The sequence below is a fragment of the Oncorhynchus kisutch genome, unplaced genomic scaffold (assembly GCF_002021735.2).
Source record: "Oncorhynchus kisutch isolate 150728-3 unplaced genomic scaffold, Okis_V2 scaffold765, whole genome shotgun sequence".
NCBI classification, from domain to species: domain Eukaryota; kingdom Metazoa; phylum Chordata; class Actinopteri; order Salmoniformes; family Salmonidae; genus Oncorhynchus; species Oncorhynchus kisutch.
In genome coordinates, this window is record NW_022262710.1 from 140,900 (window position 1) to 166,284 (window position 25,385).

The 25,385-nt window shown below is 44.5% G+C and overlaps 1 protein-coding gene across 1 annotated transcript; it reads left to right on the top strand.

Annotated features, from left to right (window-relative positions):
* Window positions 1-566: 566 nt before the first annotated feature.
* On the top strand, window positions 567-25,385 carry LOC109884173 (neuronal acetylcholine receptor subunit alpha-7-like). The gene is made up of 8 exons (XM_031816221.1): window positions 567-575; window positions 774-914; window positions 13,503-13,547; window positions 17,964-18,073; window positions 24,767-24,805; window positions 24,927-25,000; window positions 25,088-25,165; window positions 25,360-25,385. Exons 1-8 carry the CDS (start codon window positions 567-569, stop codon window positions 25,383-25,385), a joined length of 522 nt encoding a protein of 173 aa, XP_031672081.1.

Consider the following 25,385-nt stretch of genomic DNA (forward strand, 5'->3'; position numbering starts at 1 on the left):
CTCTCTCTCTCTCTCTTCCCTCTCTCTCTCTCTCTCTACTTCCTCTCTCTCTCTCTCTCTTCCCTCTCTCTCTCTCTCTCTCTCTCTCTCTCTCTCTCTACTTCCCTCTCTCTCTCTCTCTCTCTCTACTTCCCTCTCGCTCTCTCTCTCTCTCTCTCTCTCCCTCTCTCTCCTCTCTCTCTACCTCTCTCTCCTCTCTCCCTCTCTACTCTCTCTACTCCCTCCTCTCTCTCTCTCTCTCTCTCTCTCTCTCTCTCTACTTCTCTCTGCTCTCTCTCTGCTCTCTCTACTTCCCTCTCTCTCTCTCTCTCTATGTCTCTACCCTCTCTCTCCTCTCTCTCTACCTCTCTCTCCTCTCTCCCTTCTCTTCTACCTCTCTCTACCTCCCTCCTCTCCTCTCTCTCTCTCTCTCTCTCTACCTCCTCCTCTCCTCTTCTCTCTCTCTCTCTCTCTCTCTCTACCTCTCTCTACCTCCTCCTCTCCTCTCTCTCTCTCTCTCTCTCTACCTCCCTCCTCTCCTCTCTGTGTGGTCAACAAGGTGTTATATGTGATTGTTTTAATCCTTAATGGTTTCTGTTGGTTATCTAGATGATCAATTTAAACCTCTCTCTCTCTTCCTCTCTCCATCTCTCTCTTCCTCTCTCTCCCTCCATCTCTCTCTTCCTCTCTCCATCTCTCTCTTCCTCTGTCTCCATCTCTCTCTTCCTCTCTCACACTCTCTCTTCTCTTCCTCTCTCACACTCTCTCTCTCTCTCCATCTCTTTGTCCATCAGGTTGTGTTTGCTGGTCAGTACCAGCGGAAGCTGTACAAGGATCTGTTGATTAATTATAACCGTCTGGAGAGACCAGTGTTCAACGACTCAGCTCCTATACTGGTGGAACTGGGCTTCACACTGTTACAGATCATAGACGTGGTGAGTCTCTCTGTATACTGGTAGAACTGGGCTTCACACTGTGACAGATCATAGACGTGGTGAGTCTCTCTGTATACTGGTAGAACTGGGCCTCACACTGTTTCAGTCTGTTTTTTGGATGGGTCAGTGAGTTGAGGTAAATATGGATGCAGACCCATGCTTCCCTAATGTTATTCTGCAGTATCTTCTGATTGCTGACCCCTCCTTCCCTAATGTTATTCTGCAGTATCTTCTGATGCTGACCCCTCCTTCCCTAATGTTATTCTGCAGTATCTTCTGATGCTGACCCCTCCTTCCCTAATGTTATTCTGCAGTATCTTCTGATGCTGACCCCTCCTTCCCTAATGTTATTCTGCAGTATCTTCTGATGCTGACCCCTCCTTCCCTAATGTTATTCTGCAGTATCTTCTGATGCTGGACCCCTCCTTCCCTAATGTTATTCTGCAGTATCTTCTGATGCTGACCCCTCCTTCCCTAATGTTATTCTGCAGTATCTTCTGATGCTGACCCCCTCCTTCCCTAATGTTATTCTGCAGTATCTTCTGATGCAGGCCCCTCCTTCCCTAATGTTATTCTGCAGTAATCTTCTGATGCTGACCCTCCTTCCCTAATGTTATTCTGCAGTATCTTCTGATGCAGGCCCCTCCTTCCCTAACGTTATTCTGCAGTATCTTCTGATGCAGGCCCCTCCTTCCCTAATGTTATTTCTGCAGTATCTTCTGATGCAGGCCCCTCCTTCCCTAATGTTATTCTGCAGTATCTTCTGATGCAGGCCCCTCCTGCCCTAATGTTATTCTACAGTATCTTCTGATGCTGACCCCTCCTTCCCTAATGTTATTCTGCAGTAATCTTCTGATGCAGGCCCCTCCTTCCCTAATGTTATCTGCAGTATCTTCTGATGCTGACCCCTCCTTCCCTAATGTATTCTGCAGTATCTTCTGATGCAGGCCCCTCCTTCCCTAACGTTATTCTGCAGTATCTTCTGATGCTGACCCCTCCTTCCCTAATGTTATTCTGCAGTATCTTCGGATGCAGGCCCATGCTTATCCATAGCTGTATATTTACTCCCTGATATTATTCATCTACCCACAGCCTTCACTGTATCCCCTCTCTCTCTCTCTCTCTCCTTCTCTCTTCCTTCTCTCTCTCTCCTTCTCTCTCCTCTCTCTCCTTCTCTCTCTCCTTCTCTCACTGTATCCCCTCTGTCTCTCTCTCTCCTTCTCTCTCCTCTCTCTCCTCTCACTGTATCCCCTCCACCTCTCTCTCCTTCTCTCTCCCTGTCTCTCTCTCTCCTTCTCTCTCCTCTCTCTCCTCTAACTGTATCCCCTCCGCCTCTCTCTCCTTCTCTCTCCCTGTCTCTCTCTCTCCTTCTCTCTCCTCTCTCTCCTCTCACTGTATCCCCTCCGCCTCTCTCTCCTTCTCTCTCCCTGTCTCTCTCTCTCCTTCTCTCTCCTCTCTCTCCTCTCACTGTATCCCCTCCTCCTCTCTCTCCTTCTCTCTCCCTGTCTCTCTCTCTCTCTCCTTCTCTCTCCTCTCTCTCCTCTCACTGTATCCCCTCTGCCCTCTCTCTCCTTCTCTCTCCCTGTCTCTCTCTCTCCCTGTCTCTCTGTCTCCCTCTCTCCATCCCCTTGTATCCTTGTTTTCATTTTGCCACTCCAGAGGGCTTGACTCCCAACACGAAAATTCAATCTTGGAGGGTGATGTGTTGCTCCCCTCCCCCTCACATATTTTCTCTCTCTAAACCTCTCACCTTTTCAGCTCGCTCTGCCATTCTTCTCAATTCTCTTCACTTTCTCTCTCTCTCTCTCTCTCTCTCTCTCTCTCTCTTAATATAATTCCAATTCAATTTGCTTTATGGTCATGACGTAACAATGTACATACTTGGATAGTACAATATGAAAATAATTGTAAGATAAGAATAAGAATCAAAATGGTCAACGGGACTACAGTAACAACAGTAACCAAGGGTTAAAATAACCCTACATTCAACAATAACAATAAGCATACAGTAGAGGACATGTGCAGGTTGATTGGTCTGTCAGACACTGTCCCTCAACTTATGGCAGGCAGCAATGTAGTGCGCTGCCAACCCACAGCTCTCTGCGTCCTCCCCCAACAGGACGGGTAGCCTACTCTCATCAGAGAGGTCTTTGAAACCTTCAATAAGGGTTTCAAAGTTGGGACAATGACACTCTCTAATTGTTTTATATTTTTGACATTTTGTCAGGAAATGCAGCTCTGTCTCAGGTTCTGCTGTTGTGCCTGTGGTTGCACAGCCCTTCCTCTACAGGGAGCCAGGTTTTCCTGTGTCTACCCTTCTGAATGGCAAGGCTGTGCTCACTGAGCCGGTCTCTCTCTCGTTCTCCTCTCTCTCTCTCTCTCTCTCTCTCTCTCTCTCTCTCTCTCTCCTCTCTCTCTCTCGTTCTCCCTCACTCTCTCGTTCTCCCCCCCCTCTCTCTCTCTCGTTCTCCCTCACTCTCTCGTTCACCCCCCCCCCTCTCTCTCTCTCTCTCTCTCTCTCTCGTTCTCTCTCTCTTCTCTCTCTCGTTCTCCCTCTCTCTCTCTCTCGTTCTCTCTCTCTCTCGTTCTCCCTCTCTCTCTCGTTCTCCCTCTCTCCTCTCTCTCCTTCTCTCTCTCCTTCTCTCACTGTATCCCCCTCTGTCTCTCTCTCCTTCTCTCTCTCTCGTTCTCTCTCTCCTTCTCTCGTAGTCTCTCTCTCTTGTTCTTTCTCTCGTTCTCTCTCTCGTTCTCTCTCTCTCGTTCTCTCTCTCTCTCTCGTTCTCTCATTGTCTCTCTCTCTCGTTCTTTCTCTCGTTCTCTCTCGTTCTCGTTCTCTCTCTCTCGTTCTCTCTCGTTCTCTCTCTCTCGTTCTTGTTCTCTCTCTCTCGTTCTCTCTCTCTCGTTCTCTCTCTCTCTCTCTCCCCCCTCCTCAATCTTTCTCTCTCTCCTCCCTCTCTCTCACCCCCTCAATCTTTCTCCATCTCCCTCTCTCTCCTCCCTCTCTCTCACCCCCTCAATCTTTCTCCATCTCCCTCTCTCTCCTCCCTCTCTCTCACCCTCTCAATCGTTCTCCATCTCTCTGTCTCTCCAGTTGGCTGTTACAACAACAACAACGTTTCCTGGAGGATCATCAGTCAGAGCAGCTGTCTTTGTGTGTCTTACACACACACACACACACACACACACACACACACACACACACACACACACACACACACACACACACACACACACACACACACACACACACACACACACACACACACACACAACACAACCACTGTAAGTTCCTCCATCTTTCCTGACTGTCTAACCAATTGACCTACCATATCTGTAACCTACATTATCGACCTACCATATCTATGACCTACATTATCGTCCTACCATATCTGTAACCTACCATATCTGTAACCTACAGTATCTGTAACCTACAGTATTGGCCTACCATATCTGTAACCTACCATATCTGTGACCTACAGTATTGACCTACCATATCTGTAACCTACAGTATTGACCTACCATATCTGTGACCTACCATATCTGTAACCTACAGTATTGACCTACCATATCTGTGACCTACAGTATTGACCTACCATATCTGTGACCTACAGTATTGACCTACCATATCTGTAACCTACAGTATTGACCTACCATATCTGTGACCTACAGTATTGACCTACCATATCTGTAACCTACAGTATTGACCTACCATATCTGTAACCTACCATATCTGTGACCTACAGTATTGACCCACCATATCTGTGACCTACCATATCTGGAACATACAGTATTGACCTACCATATCTGTAACCTACCATATCTGGAACCTATTGACCTACCATATCTGTAACCTACCATATCTGTAACCTACAGTATTGACCTACCATATCTGGAACATACAGTATTGACCTACCATATCTGTAACCTACCATATCTGTAACCTACATTATCAACCTACCATATCTGTAACCTACCATATCTGTAACCTACAGTATTGACCTACCATATCTGTAACCTACAGTATTGACCTACCATATCTGTAACCTACAGTATTGACCTACCATATTTGTAACCTACAGTATTGACCTACCATATCTGTAACCTACAGTATTGACCTACCATATCTGTAACCTACAGTATTGACCTACCATATCTGTAACCTACAGTATTGACCTACCATATCTGTAACCTACCATATCTGTAACCTACATTATCAACCTACCATATCTGTAACCTACCATATCTGTAACCTACAGTATTGACCTACCATATCTGTAACCTACAGTATTGACCTACCATATCTGTAACTTACCATATCTGTAACCTACATTATCAACCTACCATATCTGTAACCTACCATATCTGTAACCTACAGTATTGATCTACCATATCCGTAACCTACAGTATTGACCTACCATATCTGTAACCTACAGTATTGACCTACCATATCTGTAACCTACAGTATTGACCTACCATATCTGTAACCTACAGTATTGACCTACCATATCTGTAACCTACAGTATTGACCTACCATATCTGTAACCTACAGTATTGACCTAACCATATCTGTAACCTACAGTATTGACCTAACCATATCTGTAACCTACAGTATTGACCTACCATATCTGTGACCTACCATATCTGTAACCTACCATATCTGTAACCTACATTATTGACCTACCATATCTGTGACCTACCATAGCTGTAACCTACAGTATTGACCTACCATATTTGTAACCTACAGTATTGACCTACCATATCTGTAACCTACAGTATTGACCAACCATATCTGTAACCTACAGTATTGACCTACCATATCTGTAACCTACAGTATTGACCTACCATATCTGTAACCTACAGTATTGACCTACCATATCTGTAACCTACAGTATTGACCTACCATATCTGTAACCTACAGTATTGCCCTAGTATATCTGTAACCTACAGTATTACCCTACTATATCTGTAACCTACAGTATTACCCTACTATATCTGTAACCTACAGTATTACCCTATTATATCTGTAACCTACATTACATTCTCAGAATATTTCATAATATTCCCAGAATTCCCAGGGTGAAATGTTCATTTCAATGTTATCGACAGTGGATTGGAAACAGTGGATGTTTTACAACCTCCAATGTGGTTATATTTCAACAGGAGATTAGTGAAACCTCAGACTCTGTTAATGATATTGAATATGTTGTGTGAGCTCTCTCACTCCAAACTGCATAGATAAAAACATGGCCGCTCGTCCTCGGCTCCGCTCGGCCCCAGCCTGGCCCCAGATGGCGAGGTCTCGTAGGCTGTTTGGCTGGGAAGCTGTGAAACTGTGAACGCGTGGCTTCCTCTCAATCAGTTCACAGGCTGCGCCTCCGAGCCAGCTGCTGCTCCACTACACCGCTAAACTTGTGTGTGTGTGTGTGTGTGTGTGTGTGTGTGTGTGTGTGTGTGTGTGTGTGTGTGTGTGTGTGTGTGTGTGTAAGCGTGTGCGTGAGAGAGAGCCCGAATGAGTTTATTGAGCTTGCCTGGTGCAATGAAATCGTCCCAAAAGTGCAAACTCTGAAAGCTTGGTGGAGGCCTCACTGAAGCTGCGTCACTACTTTCTAATCATACTAGTGTATTTCTACACTCCATTATAGATGACCAGTAGAGAAGTTAGGAGTGGGGCTGATTTGGCCTTTTGTTGTTGATGGTGATGGTAAGGTGTGTGTGTGTGTGCGTGTTAGTGAATAATGTAGGAGCGTGGCTCACCGTGACCATGGCTCCATCTGGAGGAAGGAGAGGAAGTGGGACAGGTCACAACACTCACCGTCTGACACACACACACACACACACACACACACACACACACACACACACACACACACACACACACACACACACACACACACACACACACACACACACACACACACACACACACAGAGAGAGAGAGCAACCCATTGCCCTCTGTCCCTAAACCCTTTCTGGGTCACACACACAGTCACACACACATACACACAGTCACACATTCTAGGGAAAAAAACAGTCCTTAAGACCAATCTGTTAATTTAGGGAGAGAGAGGGAGGACAGAGAGACAGAGGGAGGACAGAGAGACAGAGGGAGGACAGAGAGACAGAGGGAGGACAGGGAGACAGAGGGAGGACAGAGAGACAGAGGGAGGACAGAGAGACAGAGGGAGGACAGAGAGACAGAGGGAGGACAGAGAGACAGAGGGAGGACAGAGAGACAGAGGGAGGACAGGGAGACAGAGGGGGGACAGAGAGACAGAGGGAGGACAGAGAGACAGAGGGAGGACAGGGAGACAGAGGGGGGACAGAGAGACAGAGGGAGGACAGAGAGACAGAGGGAGGACAGAGAGACAGAGGGAGGACAGAGAGACAGAGGGAGGACAGGGAGACAGAGGGAGGACAGAGAGACAGAGGGAGGACAGGGAGACAGAGGGAGGACAGAGAGACAGAGGGAGGACAGGGAGACAGAGGGAGGACAGAGAGACAGAGGGAGGACAGAGAGACAGAGGGAGGACAGGGAGACAGAGGGAGGACAGAGAGACAGAGGGAGGACAGGGAGACAGAGGGAGGACAGAGAGACAGAGGGAGGACAGGGAGACAGAGGGAGGACAGAGAGACAGAGGGAGGACAGAGAGACAGAGGGAGGACAGGGAGACAGAGGGAGGACAGAGAGACAGAGGGAGGACAGGGAGACAGAGGGAGGACAGGGAGACAGAGGGAGGACAGAGAGACAGAGGGAGGACAGGGAGACAGAGGGAGGACAGGGAGACAGAGGGAGGACAGGGAGACAGAGGGAGGACAGAGAGACAGAGGGAGGACAGAGAGACAGAGGGAGGACAGAGAGACAGAGGGAGGACAGCGAGACAGAGGGAGGACAGGGAGACAGAGGGAGGACAGAGAGACAGAGGGAGGACAGAGAGACAGAGGGAGGACAGAGAGACAGAGGGAGGACAGAGAGACAGAGGGAGGACAGGGAGACAAAGGGAGGACAGAGAGACAGAGGGAGGACAGGGAGACAGAGGGAGGACAGAGAGACAGAGGGAGGACAGAGAGACAGAGGGAGGACAGAGAGACAGAGGGATAAAAGGAGGAAGAGCTATTTAGAATCAGGGCTTGTCGGATGTATTGTTCTTTTAGTCATGTGATTGGATGTCCATTGTTCTTTTAGTCATGTGATTGGATGTTCATTGTTCTTTTAGTCATGTGATTGGATGTCCATTGTTCTTTTAGTCATGTGATTGGATGTCCATTGTTCTTTTAGTCATGTGATTGGATGTCCATTGTTCTTTTAGTCATGTGATTGGATGTCCATTGTTCTTTTAGTCATGTGATTGGATGTCCATTGTTCTTTTAGTCATGTGATTGGATGTCCATTGTTCTTTTAGTCATGTGATTGGATGTCCATTGTTCTTTTAGTCATGTGATTGGATGTCCATTGTTCTTTAGTCATGTGATTGGATGTCCTAGAGAGAGAGTTCTGGTCTTGTTGTTGTCCATGCTGTTATTTAATACATACCACATCAGAACAGGAAGCTGTAGGGATTCCCAACAGGGATGGGACTGCTAATCCTGGGTTTCCCTGATGACATTCGCTGTATGTGAGGTATTACAGCCTGATTCTGTGTTCTAATTGACACCCTATTCCCGAAAGTGCCCTATGGGCCCTGGTCCAAAGTAGTGCACTATATAGGGAATAGGGTGCCATTTTGTAAAGTATTAAGTCGGTGTGTTTTCAGCATGCTGTTGAGGTGACAAGGATAGATTGCATTTTAGATTGCATTTTTTGCAGCTTCCATTTTCATTATCTGTGTATTATTCAATAAACCACAGGCAGGATATAGAGTCATATATTTTCCCTGGTATTCCCAACTGAGGTAATGGGAGGTGCAGTTCCTGGAGTTTCCCAGATTAAATATGCTATTTGTGAGGTATTCAATTGTAGTATTTTCATCAAGTCGTTGCTTGTGAGGTGAACGGTGATTGGATTACGCTTCCACAGTTTTAATTTCCTACACTCATTAATTGGATAGTATGTGCTGTCAATCACTACCCTGATCCAATCAGAGCACTCTGATGGGGAGGTTAGAGCGATCCCATTGGGGTTCTTCTCAACCAAAACAAAGTGGTAAGGTGTAACGTAGGGGTAAATACATTAATAATAGCAGAGAAAGGACTTTGTGTTTACGAGCCTGGTTGTTGAGAATGGACTTACATGGTACGCTACTGCACAGCTGGGGGAGAGGAGAGATGAGGAGAGATGAGGAGAGAGAGAGAGAGAGAGAGAGAGAGAGAGAGAGAGAGAGAGAGAGAGAGAGAGAGAGAGAGAGAGAGAGAGACACAACACAGACAGGGTTTCAGATGACAGCCTGCTATGTGACACAGACAGACAGGGGTTCAGATGACAGCCTGCTTTGTGACAGACAGGGGTTCAGATGACAGCCTGCTTTGTGACACAGCGGGGTGAATCCTAACTTCACTTAGTCTTACGTTGATGTCCAGGGGAGTCTAAGTGAGTGGAAGTTAGGGGTTTTGCCAGTATCACTAGACACTGCCTACGATGAGCATCTATAGCTTTAGATTGCGTATCTAGTGTTTCTCTGAAGGTCTCTCTCATTAAGAGATATAGAGGTGGGATGACCACCGCTGGCAGAGTTCTGTCATTAACATTCCTCCTAAGTATTTACATGCAGTGTGTAATTAGTGTGTGTGCTCTGCTTACGAATGAGCTCCTTGTCTCTAGTGTAGCTTTGTCATCAACAGGCACCACTATCTGTCATTAAGACAGATTCATATCCACTGATATACTTGATCCTTAGCTGAAGGGAAAGAGTTTTATCTGTCTCCCTCCTCTACCACGTCCAAAGCAACTTGTTAGACAGTTCAGTAGCTCCGAGACATTCTCACTACTGATGTGTATCATTCAGGAGGCTGCGAATAAATAAACATTGTATGCTTATACAAATATAAAGTGTTTTTTTCTACAACGTGCTGGAATGTTTGTTCGCGTCTTCACTCGTTTTCATGGTAATGTTTTACTGTAATTTGGTGACGATCACCTGTGTCAAGTTAGATCATGTTACCCTGTATTAGCTTGATGTAGCGTGTAGCACTGTTTTAAACACTACCCTCTCAGCCCACTAATGCTGAGATTCACTCTCAACACGAAAGAGAACAACCAAACGTTTCTCCTCTGGCTGATGTTTGGTTTGTGGTCATCCTGTAGAACAGGGGATCAGCTGTCTTCCTGTCTCTCTCTCTCTCTCTCTCTCTCTGTCAATTCAAGTCAATTCAATGGCTTTATTGGCATGGGAAACATGTGTTAACATTGCCAAAGCAAGTGAGGTAGACAACATACAAAGTGAATTCTCTCTCTCTCTCTCTCTCTCTCTCTCTCTCTCTCTCTCTCTCTCTCTCTCTCTCTCTCTCTCTCTCTCTCTCTCTCTCTCTCTCTCTCTCTCTCTCTCTCTCTCTCTCTCTCTCTCTCTCTCTCTCTCTCTCTCTCTCTCTCTCTCTCTCTCTCTCTCCTCTCTCTCTCTCTCTCTCTACCTCTCTCTCTCTCTCTCTCTCTCTCTCTCTCTCTCTCGTCTTATCCAACTTCAATGTCCATCCTTCGCTGTCCCCTCTCCTCTTCTTCTCCTCCCTCCTCCTCCTCCTCCCTCCTTCATCGTTCCTGGAAGCCGTTCCGGAACAAAAACAGACCAAATGTTACAACGGTGCCCTGCCAAGATGGCCGCCTTCCATCTGAAAACACATTTTAACTGCAAGCGCTTTGGTACTCAAACCAGAGCCAACATCCCCCTCAGCGGTTTAGTTTTCTTTAGTTTAGTCATCCGTTAGTTTAGGGATGAATTTATACGAGCCACAGCCAGAACTCCACCGTCTGTATTAGATACGGTAGTCTCTACAGTCTATATTAGATACAGTAATCTCTACAGTCTGTATTATATACAGTAGTCTCCAGAACTCTACAGTCTGTATTAGATACAGCAGTCTCCAGAACTCTACAGTCTGTATTAGATACAGTAGTCTCTACAGTCTATATTAGATACAGTAGTCTCCAGAACTCTACAGTCTATATTAGATATGGTAGTCTCTACAGTCTGTATTATATACAGTAGTCTCCAGAACTCTACAGTCTGTATTAGATACGGTAGTCTCCAGAACTCTACAGTATGTATTAGATACGGTAGTCTCCAGAACTCTACAGTCTGTATTAGATACAGTAGTCTCCTGAACTCTACAGTCTGTATTAGATACAGTAGTCTCTACAGTCTGTATTAGATACAGTAGTCTCCAGAACTCTACAGTCTGTATTAGATACAGCAGTCTCCAGAACTCTACAGTCTGTATTAGATACAGTAGTCTCTACAGTCTATATTAGATACAGCAGTCTCCAGAACTCTACAGTCTATATTAGATATGGTAGTCTCTACAGTCTGTATTATATACAGTAGTCTCCAGAACTCTACAGTCTGTATTAGATACGGTAGTCTCCAGAACTCTACAGTATGTATTAGATACGGTAGTCTCCAGAACTCTACAGTCTGTATTAGATACAGTAGTCTCCTGAACTCTACAGTCTGTATTAGATACAGTAGTCTCTACAGTCTGTATTAGATACAGTAGTCTCCAGAACTCTACAGTCTGTATTAGATACAGCAGTCTCCAGAACTCTACAGTCTGTATTAGATACAGTAGTCTCTACAGTCTATATTAGATACAGTAGTCTCCAGAACTCTACAGTCTTTATTAGATATGGTAGTCTCTACAGTCTGTATTATATACAGTAGTCTCCAGAACTCTACAGTCTGTATTAGATACGGTAGTCTCCAGAACTCTACAGTATGTATTAGATACGGTAGTCTCCAGAACTCTACAGTCTGTATTAGATACAGTAGTCTCCACAGTATATATTAGATACAGTAGTCTCAACATTCTGTATTATATACAGTAGTCTCCAGAACTCTACAGTCTGTATTAGATACAGTAGTCTCTACAGTCTGTATTAGATACAGTAGTCTCCAGAACTCTACAGTCTGTATTAGATACAGTAGTCTCTACAGTCTGTATTAGATACGGTAGTCTCTACAGTCTATATTAGATACGGTAGTCTCCAGAACTATACAGTCTGTATTAGATACGGTAGTCTCCAGAACTCTACAGTCTGTATTAGATACAGTAGTCTCCAGAACTCCACAGTCTGTATTAGATACGGTAGTCTCCAGAACTCTACAGTCTGTATTAGATATGGTAGTCTCCAGAACTATACAGTCTGTATTAGATACAGTAGTCTCCAGAACTCTACAGTCTGTATTAGATACAGTAGTCTCCAGAACTCTACAGTCTGTATTAGATACAGTAGTCTCCAGAACTCTACCGTCTGTTTTAGATACAGTAGTCTCCACAGTATGTATTAGATACAATAGTCTCCAGAACTCGACAGTCTGTATTAGATACGGTGGTCTCCAGAACTCTACAGTCTGTATTAGATACAGTAGTCTCTACAGTCTGTATTAGATACAGTAGTCTCCGGGACTCTACAGTCTGTATTAGATACGGTAGTCTCTACAGTCTGTATTAGATACAGTGGTCTCCAGAACTCTACAGTCTATATTAGATACGGTAGTCTCCAGAACTCTACAGTCTGTATTAGATACGGTAGTCTCCAGAACTCTACAGTCTGTATTAGATAAAGTAGTCTCTACAGTCTGTATTAGATACAGTAGTCTCCAGAACTCTACAGTCTGTATTAGATACAGTAGTCTCCAGAACTCTACCGTCTGTTTTAGATACAGTAGTCTCCACAGTATATATTAGATACAGTAGTCTCCAGAACTCTACAGTCTGTATTAGATATGGTAGTCACTACAGTCTGTATTAGATACAGTAGTCTCCGGGACTCTACAGTCTGTATTAGATACGGTAGTCTCTACAGTCTGTATTAGATACAGTTGTCTCCAGAACTCGACAGTCTGTATTAGATACGGTGGTCTCCAGAACTCTACAGTCTGTATTAGATATGGTAGTCTCTACAGTCTGTATTAGATACAGTAGTCTCCGGGACTCTACAGTCTGTATTAGATACGGAGGTCTCCAGAACTCTACAGTCTGTATTAGATACAGTAGTCTCCAGAACTCTACAGTCTGTATTAGATACGGTAGTCTCTACAGTCTGTATTAGATACGGTGGTCTCCAGAACTCTACAGTCTGTATTAGATACGGTAGTCTCCAGAACTCTACAGTCTGTATTAGATACAGTAGTCTCCAGAACTCTACAGTCTGTATTAGATACGGTAGTCTCCAGAACTCTACAGTCTATGTTAGATACAGAAGTCTCCAGAACTCACCCAGAGTGGAGTCTTATTCTAACAGAGTTATTCTATAACAGAGATATTCTAACAGAGATATTCTAACAGAGATATTCTATCAGAGATATTCTAACAGAGATATTCTATCAGAGATATTCTATCAGAGATATTCTAACAGAGATATTCTAACAGAGATATTCTAAACACCTCTCCTCTGCTCTGAAGACATTTCCTTTTTCTTTTTCCCCTTCTTTTCTTCTCCAGGATGAGAAGAACCAGGTTCTGATGACCAACGCCTGGCTGCAGCTGGTAAGGCAGAATTTCTACCCTTTGTGTGTGTGTGTGTGTGTGTGTGTGTGACTCTAGTTCTGTGTGTCTGACCCTCATTTGCAGTATAATAGCCATTTAGTTTGTTTCATTTGCTTGTTGAAGCTGGTGTTTGTATCTTGTGGTGGGCGCTATATGATCTCCCTTCCCAACAGATGTCCATAACCAAGTCCTTGCAATGAGGGAGGGATATGAAATGTTCAATTAAAATCTCACAATTTCTAATGGTTTATAGGTTTTCCCCCCACTGAGACTTGCTGACTAGAACACAGATCAGATAATGGGCTGGAGTTTAGATCTCTGATTGACTTAGCGAGCCAGTGCTGAATGACAAAATGTCCCAGCTGTTTGGCTTCAGGTTTGGAGCAAGAATTCAGCAAGAAGCATTTTGAATCTTAAAACCTGCATCCCAAATGACACCCTATTCCCAATATAGGGTAGAGCTCTGGTGGAAAGTAAAGCACTATGTGGGGAACAGGGTGCCATTTTGGGACGTCTCCTACATCTTCTATTACTGTTGGAAACATAGGAGCCCACAGACAGTACATCAGGTCATACATCAGGGGGATGGGTAACAACATGGGGACATTATCTATCAGATGACACGTTGGCTGGAGGTTGGATAGAAGGTTACATTTCTCCCGCCCTGCGTCTCCATGGCAATGTCCTTTCAGGGTAGCCTGTAAATGAGGCCACTGAACTAACTGAACAGGCAGTTAGGCCGTCATTGTTCCTAGTCATTGAAAATAAGAATTTGTTATTAACTGACTTGCCTAGTTAAATAAAGGTCAAATAAATACATAAATTCCATTAGCTCCTTTCCAGCCATTATTATGTGTCCTCCTCCCCTCAGCAGCCTCCTCTGACCACAATCCACTGTCCTGTGTTCTTATCTGACCTGTCAGTTTCACTCAAGGTGAACAGACTCTGACTGGCTGACAGTGTGTTTTTTTCATCAATAAATGATGCAAGTGTTGGCCTTAATACAGGAGTCCCTTCTCTGCTAATGGGCCGGGGGAGCACATTTATTTTGCAGACGCTTCAGGTCAAGAGTTACATTAACAAAAAAATGGGGTAATTTAGGAAGTCTTTACAACCTGGAGTAGATGATGCATCCTGCTTTAAACCTTTACTTTGTCGAGTCAGCATTTACAATGTTAGACTAGATTCTCAGTGTTCTATCCTAGAATATATTCTCAGTGTTCTATCCTAGAATATATTCTCAGTGTTCTATCCCAGAATATATTCTCAGTGTTCTATCCCAGAATATATTCTCTCAGTGTTCTATCCCAGAATATATTCTCTCAGTGTTCTATCCCAGAATATATTCTCTCAGTGTTCTATCCCAGAATATATTCTCTCAGTGTTCTATCCCAGAATATATTCTCACAGTGTTCTATCCCAGAATATATTCTCACAGTGTTCTATCCCAGAATATATTCTCACAGTGTTCTATCCCAGAATATATTCTCACAGTGTTCTATCCCAGAATATATTCTCAGTGTTCTATCCCAGAATATATTCTCAGTGTTCTATCCCAGAATATATTCTCAGTGTTCTATCCCAGAATATATTCTCAGTATTTGTTACGAATCCCTTTTGGCCCGACAGTCTAGGGGGGATGGTAATGAGACCCGTAACATAACTCATGCAAATTATAATTGTGACAAAGTAAAAGTGTGAACGAAATAACCAGGACAACTGAAATCTACCGTCAAACTCAAAGTTTATTTATAAACACACGGTAATGGGGGGGGGGGAGCAGGAAAAGGGGCTGAGCTGGACCCAAGGAAAGAAACAATAAATATACAAAAACACCCCTAAGCTAGACTAGCCTACTTTAACAACAGCTAACTAACTAACCAAAAATACAGTGGGTGGTCCGCACAGTTCTAACTAGTGTATTTAACAAAGTTCACCTACGGGTAGTGTATGCCCATGGGCGACTTGTCTTGGTTTCCCCCTTTTCCCACCAGCAACAAACAAACACCATAACCAAAACAATACTCACAGGTGATGACAAAGTGCTATGGAGGTGCTCAAACAAAAGAGAGGTTTAAGACAAAGAGAGAGTGATACACAGAGATCTACATGTATGGCATTTACAGAGAGATTGAGCTAGCTCTAGAGCAAACAAATGATGGGGTTTTTAAACCATGGGGAAGGAACTGTGATAGGGTAGGAAATAGGAGGAGGTGTGTCTTCTGATTGATGATTGATTGTTGACTGATTGGGGAGTGATGATTTTCACCTGTGGGGGGAGAAGGAGAGAAAAGAAACACACACACACAGGATACACACACACACACAGGATAACTGTATCCGTAACACTTGTATCCGTAACAGTGTTCTATCCCAGAATATATTCTCACAGTGTTCTATCCCAGAATATATTCTCAGTGTTCTATCCCAGAATATATTCTCAGTGTTCTATCCCAGAATATATTCTCAGTGTTCTATCCCAGAATATATTCTCTCAGTGTTCTATCCCAGAATATATTCTCTCAGTGTTCTATCCCAGAATATATTCTCTCAGTGTTCTATCCCAGAATATATTCTCTCAGTGTTCTATCCCAGAATATATTCTCACAGTGTTCTATCCCAGAATATATTCTCACAGTATTCTATCCCAGAATATATTCTCAGTGTTCTATCCCATAATATATTCTCACAGTGTTCTATCCCAGAATATATTCTCAGTGTTCTATCCCAGAATATATTCTCAGTGTTCTATCCAGAATATATTCTCACAGTGTTCTATCCCAGAATATATTCTCAGTGTTCTATCTCAGAATATATTCTCAGTGTTCTATCCCAGAATATATTCTCTCAGTGTTCTATCCCAGAATATATTCTCTCAGTGTTCTATCCCAGAATATATTCTCTCAGTGTTCTATCCCAGAATATATTCTCTCAGTGTTCTATCCCAGAATATATTCTCACAGTATTCTATCCCAGAATATATTCTCAGTGTTCTATTCTGGAATGTTCCAGTTCCAGGAATGAAATTAGCCCTTAATGACATCAATTAGAAACATTTAGACTGTTGGACAAACTCCCAAATGTATTACTCCTCCAATCTATGTTCCTTTTCCAACCTGTGTTTAGAGATGTCCTGATGTAGCCTGATGTTTCTCTTGATATAAACTATGTTTAGAGATGTCCTGATGTAGCCTGATGTTTCTCTTGATATAAACTATGTTTAGAGATGTCCTGATGTAGCCTTGTCTTCTCTTGATATAAACTATGTTTAGAGATGTCCTGATGTAGCCTGATGTTCTCTTTGATCTATTTCACCACCACTACAAAGCTTGAACATGAAAGGCAGAGAGAGTCAAGGACAGGCCTCTCTAGGACTATAAAAGCCATGTTTGTTCAGAGAAGACGACTAGTGGAGAGATTAGCTACATAAATAACACTGTTTGTCAGGGAAGTCTAGAGGAGGTGACATGATGTTGGCATGCCATGAAGTGTACACATACTTGTATAAACACACACACACTCGCACACACACTCGCACACACACACAAACACACTCGCACACACACACACACACACACACACACACACACACACACACACACACACACACACACACACACACACACACACACACACACACACACACACACACCACACACACACACACACACACACACACACACACACACACAACATAAGTGTGCGTGCACGCAGGCAAGCACACACCAATGTCCACATTTGTGTGTATGTATCCAATGTACTGGCACTGAGTTTCAGTAGCCCCATCAGATGGACTCCCTCTGTGCGTTAGGGAAACACACCTATGGCAAAACACATCTGAGGACACACAGACAGTCTCACAGCGCGTTACACATCATTCAGTTCAGTCATGTACGTAAAGGATGTGAAATGCACAACGTCTCTTTCCAAAGTACTTTTATGTGCTTCTATACGGTGGAGTTTGCGTGACTCTCGTGGCCTAATAGATGTATTAGAAGGTTGAGTCACAGCCCAAAACATGACCCAACCTCCTGCCACTGCTGGCCAAGGGCACAGACATAGGGACCACTTATGGCTGTTCTATTTGATTATTCGTGTTTGATTGAAAGTGTTTTGAAGCTAATTACAGAACTGTCATGTGCCCTAATGTGTTTTACATACAGTACAGAAGGCCTGTGAATGGATCAGTGTATTTGGGAATTGTAAAAACATGTAAAAACTCTGATCTCTCATCTCCTTCTCTTCTCCATTCTTTCTCCTCTCCTCTCCTCTCCTCTCCTCTCCTCTCCTCTCCTCTCCTCTCCTCTCCTCTCCTCTCCTCTCCTCTCCTCTCCTCTCCTCTCCTCTCCTCTCCTCTCCTCTCCTCTCCTCTCCTCTCCTCTCCTCTCCTCTCCTCTCCTCTCCTCTCCCTTCTAGCACTGGACAGATACTTACCTCTCCTGGAACCCAGAGAACTTCCCAGGTGTTCAGAACCTTCGTTTCCCCTCCAATCAGATCTGGGTTCCTGATATCCTCCTCTACAACAGGTAGGCCCTCACTGCCACGGTCTCAACCAATAAGCATAGAGCTATGATGTATGAATGACTTATGTTACTGTAATCTACTGTGTTCTAGTATGGGGTAAAATGGGTCTGGCAAGATTTGGCCAGTGGCCTATGTATGTCAGGAGAAGGAGCTGAAGTTGACAAAACAAACTGAACACAATGTCTGGAGTAGAAGTAAGCAGATGTTTCTGGATTTCAGGGATACAGTATTTTCAACCTAACTTCCAAAAAGGGAAGTGGGGCCTCCGCTCAGGTGTCTTTCCCACGCCTGCTACGTTGCAGTAGCAGGCTAGTGGTGTTTTAATTTTCTCCTAGGGGAGTTCAATTGATACACATTAGTCCACTAAGTAACCCATTTGTAGACAGACAACTCCCCTGTGGTTTGATTTCACCCTTGGTCAGAGCCTGGACTAATGAAATGACTACGAATTGATTGCCTGCAGGACATAAATAAACCACAATACCCATGAGGCTTTGCATCTGTGGCCCATTGCCATGATGGGTAATATGTAGGAAAGAGCTGGATGACGAAATCAGTGTTTGTGGATTGTCCACTGTACATGGGATAGAATTACCAAGGGATTCCACTTCCACTGAAGTTGACATAATATTGTTTTCAAAACAGAATAGGAGACAAAAAAATCTGACCCCCCCCAGCTGAAACAGTGCATCTACTCATAAATTGATATTTGTATCCTTCGATTGATTTTACTTGTCTTTTGTTCTTTTTTCTTACGTAGTCACCAAACTATAGTCTCTGCAAACACCTAACCTGGCTTGTAGCCTCCATCTCTCCTGTCCCCGTACGCCCCTGTGTTGTCCGTAGCAGGATCCAGTCCATGGAGATAAATGGAGAGGTCATATGGTTCTGTACAGCCCACTGATTCAGGGAATGCTCTAGCAGAACCACTCCCACAGCGTCTTACAGATGGTGACGTCAGCCATTTTGTTTTTTCAATGAACCCTGAATCGTAACTCTGCCCCCGCCTGCTCTCAATGGTGCCGGACCTAGTTATTAACTGATACAGTTAGTAGATAGACATGGATGTTGTTGGTATGGTAGATTTCATACAATACTGATATAGCATAATGGATAGACCCCCAAATATTATTTTGGTGATATGGTACATTTCAAACAACAGCGTTTTAGTGCTGAAACATCGGCTAGTCTACTGAGGTTGCTGGCTGTCTGACGCCGGTACGGGAATCATACTGACGTCTAGGAACATGTCACCTGGCGATTACCGACTGTGACAGGGTAGAAGGAGACAACAATACCCACAGTCTGTTTGAGATGTGTCTAGGGGACAGGATGTGTGCGTGTCAAGGGGACAGGATGTGCGCGTGTTTTCGTGCCCTCTTCCGTTGAGCTGTCAGACTGGGTTGGGTTGAAGGAGCCAGCCAGGGAACCTGAGACCTCTGAGGTAGCTGACAGTGTCAAGGTTTAATGTCACATGCACAAGTACAGTGAAATGCCTTTCTTGCAGCTCTAACCCCAACAATGTAGTAAACAATAACAATGTAGACATCAATAGCAATGTAGACATCAATAGCAATGTAGACATCAATAACAATGTAGACATCAATAACAATGTAGACATCAATAACAATGTAGACATCAATAACAATGTAGACATCAATAACAATGTAGACATCAATAACAATGTAGACATCAATAACAATGTAGACATCAATAACAATGTAGACATCAATAACAATGTAGACATCAATAACAATGTAGACATCAATAACAATGTAGTAATCAATAACAATGTAGACATCAATAACAATGTAGACATCAATAACAATGTAGACATCAATAACAATGTAGACATCAATAACAATGTAGACATCAATAACAATGTAGACATCAATAACAATGTAGACATCAATAACAATGTAGACATCAATAACAATGTAGACATCAATAACAATGTAGACATCAATAACAATGTAGAACAAAAACACACAAGAAGAACATAATATAGTAAATACTTATACTATATACAGAATCAGATCCAGGATCAGTAGTTATATACAGGGTCAGTTCCAGGGTCAGTAGCTATATACAGGGTCAGTTCCAGGGTCAGTAGTTATATACAGGATCAGATCCAGGGTCAGTAGTTATATACAGGCTCAGTTCCAGGGTCAGTAGTTATATACAGGGTCAGTAGTTACGGTATATACAGGATCAGATCCAGGGTCAGTAGTTATATACAGGGTCAGATCCAGGGTCAGTTCCAGGGTCAGTAGTTATATACAGGCTCAGTTCCAGGGTCAGTAGTTATATACAGGCTCAGTTCCAGGGTCAGTAGTTATATACAGGCTCAGTTCCAGGGTCAGTAGTTATATACAGGCTCAGTTCCAGGGTCAGTTCCAGGGTCAGTAGTTATATACAGGCTCAGTTCCAGGGTCAGTAGTTATATACAGGCTCAGTTCCAGGGTCAGTAGTTATATACAGGCTCAGTTCCAGGGTCAGTAGTTATATACAGGCTCAGTTCCAGGGTCAGTAGTTATATACAGGCTCAGTTCCAGGGTCAGTAGTTATATACAGGGTCAGTTCCAGGGTCAGTAGTTATATACAGGCTCAGTTCCAGGGTCAGTAGTTATATACAGGGTCAGTTCCAGGGTCAGTAGTTATATACAGGGTCAGATCCAGGGTCAGTAGTTATATACAGGGTCAGATCCAGGGTCAGTTCCAGGGTCAGTAGTTATATACAGGGTCAGTTCCAGGGTCAGTAGTTATATACAGGGTCAGATCAAGGGTCAGTAGTTATATACAGGGTCAGTTCCAGGGTCAGTAGCTATATACAGGGTCAGTTCCAGGGTCAGTAGCTATATACAGGGTCAGATCCAGGGTCAGTAGTTATATACCAGAGGCTGGAACTGTATATAACTACTGACCCTGGATCTGACCCTGTATATAACTACTGACCCTGGATCTGACCCTGTATATAACTACTGACCCTTGATCTGACCCTGTATATAACTACTGACCCTGGAACTGACCCTGTATATAACTACTGACCCTGGAAACTGACCCTGGATCTGACCCTGTATATAACTACTGACCCTGGATCTGACCCTGTATATAACTACTGACCCTGGAACTGACCCTGTATATAACTACTGACCCTGGAACTGAGCCTGTATATAACTACTGACCCTGGAACTGCACCAGCCTCTGTAGCACCATGTGATTGAAGGCGGTGTTATTACCATACCAAGCAGTGATGGGCTGTCTGCACCAGCCTCTGTAGCACCATGCGATTGAAGGCGGTGTTATTACCATACCATGCAGTGATGGGCTGTCTGCACCAGCCTCTGTAGCACCATGCGATTGAAGGCGGTGTTATTACCATACCAAGCAGTGATGGGCTGTCTGCACCAGCCTCTGTAGCACCATGCGATTGAAGGCGGTGTTATTACCATACCAAGCAGTGATGGGCTGTCTGCACCAGCCTCTGTAGCACCATGTGATTGAAGGCGGTGTTATTACCATACCAAGCAGTGATGGGCTGTCTGCACCAGCCTCTGTAGCACCATGTGATTGAAGGCGGTGCTATTACCAGACCAAGCAGTGATGGGCTGTCTGCACCAGCCTCTGTAGCACCATGTGATTGAAGGCGGTGTTATTACCAGACCAAGCAGTGATGGGCTGTCTGCACCAGCCTCTGTAGCACCATGTGATTGAAGGCGGTGTTATTACCAGACCAAGCAGTGATGGGCTGTCTGCACCAGCCTCTGTAGCACCATGTGATTGAAGGCGGTGTTATTACCATACCAAGCAGTGATGCAGCCAGTCAAGATGCTCTCAGTGGAACAGCTGTAGAACTTTTAGAGGATCTGAGAGCCCATGCCAAACCTTTTCAATCTCCTGAGGGGGAAGAGGTGCTGTCACACTATTTTAAGTCCTTAGGGATTTGGACACTGAGGAACATGAAGCTCTCGGCCCTGATTCAGCAGGACAGCTTGTGAAAACTGTCCACTAGTGTTTGCATCCCTGAGAGCTGAACCTCATTGCCTCAGGACCTCCGGAACAGGCTTCCAGATTAAGGCTAAACTTGCTTTGAGAAAACAGATTTCTGTAGCCTTATTTATCCAGGGAAATAGACAGAATATGGAGGGGAGAAGATGGAGTTCCAACCAGTATGGGACGAGCTGCAGACAAAAATTCTAATTACATTTAAGAGAAGAGAAGGCCTGACTCACAATTAATACACATTTTCAGATGGGCCACACTTGCTTTGAAATGACATGCGTCACCGTTTTATGTAGCCAGGAAGTTATTAAGAGTGCTGTTGTCACGGCTTTATGTAGCCATGAAGTTATTAAGAGTGTTGTTGTCACGGCTTTATGTAGCCAGGAAGTTATTAAGAGTGTTGTTGTCACGGCTTTATGTAGCCAGGAAGTCATTAAGAGTGTTGTTGTCACGGCTTTATGTAGCCAGGAAGTCATTAAGAGTGTTGTTGTCACGGCTTTATGTAGCCAGGAAGTCATTAAGAGTGTTGTTGTCACGGCTTTATGTAGCCAGGAAGTTATTAAGAGTGTTGTTGTCACGGCTTTATGTAGCCAGGAAGTCATTAAGAGTGTTGTTGTCACGGCTTTATGTAGCCAGGAAGTCATTAAGAGTGTTGTTGTCACGGCTTTAGAAACGTTCCAACCATGCCGTATTGCCATATCTCAGTATTACTCCAGAATAGTTTGTATGTGACGGACAAAAAGTAACTCATTCCAATGGATCAGGTTTATGACTCTGAAGGAGAAGAAACTAAACAGAATGTCTGCCTTTTCTATTTGAACCAATAAAAGCCCAGAACACAACGGGGGGAACCAAGTACTTAAAACACCGACTGTTTGTCTCACATGCCTCACTCCGACCCAGGAGCACATTTTAACAGCGTCATTACAGTTGACGTTAAAAGCCGCTCCGAACCCGGAGCGTAATTGCTGGTGGTAATTTTAAGTGTCAGTGGATGAAAGAGTCATTATTACAAGAGAGAAGATGCTGATGGCAATGCATTGATAACCCACTCACTCATTCACTCACTCTATCACTCACTCTATCACTCACTCTATCACTCACTCTATCACTCACTCACTCACTCACTCACTCCTTGTAATGGATTACAGACAACAAGATAACATGGTGTTGAAGTTGATTGATGTCATATGCTGTCTGTGCTACGTTGTTTAAGATGATGGAGGTGTTCTTTATGAGGTGGTTTGTGTGTGTGTGTGTGTGTGTACGTGTGTGTGTTTGAGCATGTGTATGTGAGCGTGTGTATGTGAGCGTGCGTATTTGTGTATGTGAGCGTGCGTATTTGTGTGTGTGAGCGTGTGTGCAAGTGTGTGAGCGTGTGTGTGTGCGTGTGTGTGTGTGTCTAATAGGATGATACGGAACATTAAGCAGGTGATGGTCAGGATCAGCGATCGCTAACATTATAGTCCTGGACAAAGAATAGATGGAGGGAGCTGAAGAGTTACAGATGGGGGAAAAGGAAAGAAGGAACAAAGGAACAAAGAAAGGAAGGAAAGAAGGAATGAACCAAAAACAGGAAGAGGAACAGGAAGTTAGATATGTAGGAAAGGTCAGTTCCTGCAGATGATCTGTATCTGTCCCTGTAATCGTCTACCTGGTCGTTTCCTCACATACACCAGAGTGAGAAGGTGAAATAAAACGTCCCTGTAATCGTCTACCTGGTCCTTTCCTCACATACACCAGAGTGAGAAGGTGAAATAAAACGTCCCTGTAATCGTCTACCTGGTCCTTTCCTCACATACACCAGAGTGAGAAGGTGAAATAAAACGTCCCTGTAATCGTTCTACCTGGTCCTTTCCTCACATACACCAGAGTGAGAAGGTGAAATAAAACGTCCCTGTAATCGTTCTACCTGGTCCTTTCCTCACATACACCAGAGTGAGAAGGTGAGACATAAATAAAACGTCCCTGTGAGATGTAGGTAAGATATTTCAACCTACCGTTGTGACTTGACTGGGTATTGTAGAGCTATAAGCCCACTGTCTTCATATCCAATACCATGGTGGCTTTAGTGTACCTGTCATATGAACCTATCGAACTCTCTGTCGTGACACAAGACATCATTCTGAGAAGATGTTCCTTTCCCTCCTGAGAATTCTCTGAGACATAGATCCTGAAAACCAGTTATTGTGTTTCTGTCTATAGTGTTTTCACAGGATGAAACAGGACACACACACACACATACACACACACACACACACACACACAACATTGTCTACACAGTGTTTTGAGAGGACATTTCTATAAGCAGTGTATAGATTTGGAGAGGAGTTCTACCTGAAGGAGGAAGCTGTGATTTTGAAGGAATAAGGTGTTTGTATTCTGTACATGTATTTGTCTGTCTGAAACCCAGTACAATGCTTTCCTTAAGGGATTGGTGGTATGACGTCTGACACACATATACTCATGTATAAAAGGATAAACATGATCTATAATTCGAGCTTACTTCCTTTTTGAGTTGTGTAACATCCTGGTACGTCCCTGTGTTACACCATTACCCCCCCCCCCCCCCCAGGTACGTCCCTGTGTTACACCATTACCCCCCCCTCCAGGTACGTCCCTGTGTTACACCATTACCCCCCCCCCCCTCCAGGTACGTCCCTGTGTTACACCATTACCCCCCCCCCCTCCAGGTACGTCCCTGTGTTACCACATTACCCCCCCCCCTCCAGGTACGTCCCTGTGTTACACCATACCCCCCCCCTCCAGGTACGCCCGTGTTACACCATTAACCCCCCCCCCCTCCAGGTACGCCCCCTGTGTTACAACCATTACCCCCCCCCCCCCCTCCAGGTACGTCCCTGTGTTACACCATTACCCCCCCTCCAGGTACGTCCCTGTGTTACAGCCATTACCCCCCCCTCCAGGTACGTCCCTGTGTTACACCATTACCCCCCCCCCCTCCAGGTACGCCCCTGTGTTACACCATTAACCCCCCCCCCCCCCCCCTCCAGGTACGCCCCTGTGTTACACCATTACCCCCTCCCCTCCAGGTACGCCCCTGTGTTACACCATTACCCCCTCCCCTCCAGGTACGTCCCTGTGTTACAACCATTACCCCCCCCTCCCCCCCCCTCCAAGTACATCCCTGTGTTACAACCATTACCCCCCCCCCCCCCCCCCCATCCAGGTACGTCCCTGTGTTACACCATTACCCCCCCCCCCCCCCCCCCATCCAGGTACGTCCCTGTGTTACACCATTACCCCCCCCCCCCCCCCCATCCAGGTACGTCCCTGTGTTACACCATGTAG

Excerpts from the sequence above, each read along its gene's own strand:
- LOC109884173 (XM_031816221.1), top strand. Across the intron at positions 915-13,502 it reads TGTTACAGATCATAGACGTG|GATGAGAAGAACCAGGTTCT; the intron begins GTGAGTCTCTCT and ends TTTCTTCTCCAG. Across the intron at positions 18,074-24,766 it reads GATATCCTCCTCTACAACAG|GTACGTCCCTGTGTTACCAC; the intron begins GTAGGCCCTCAC and ends CCCCCCCTCCAG.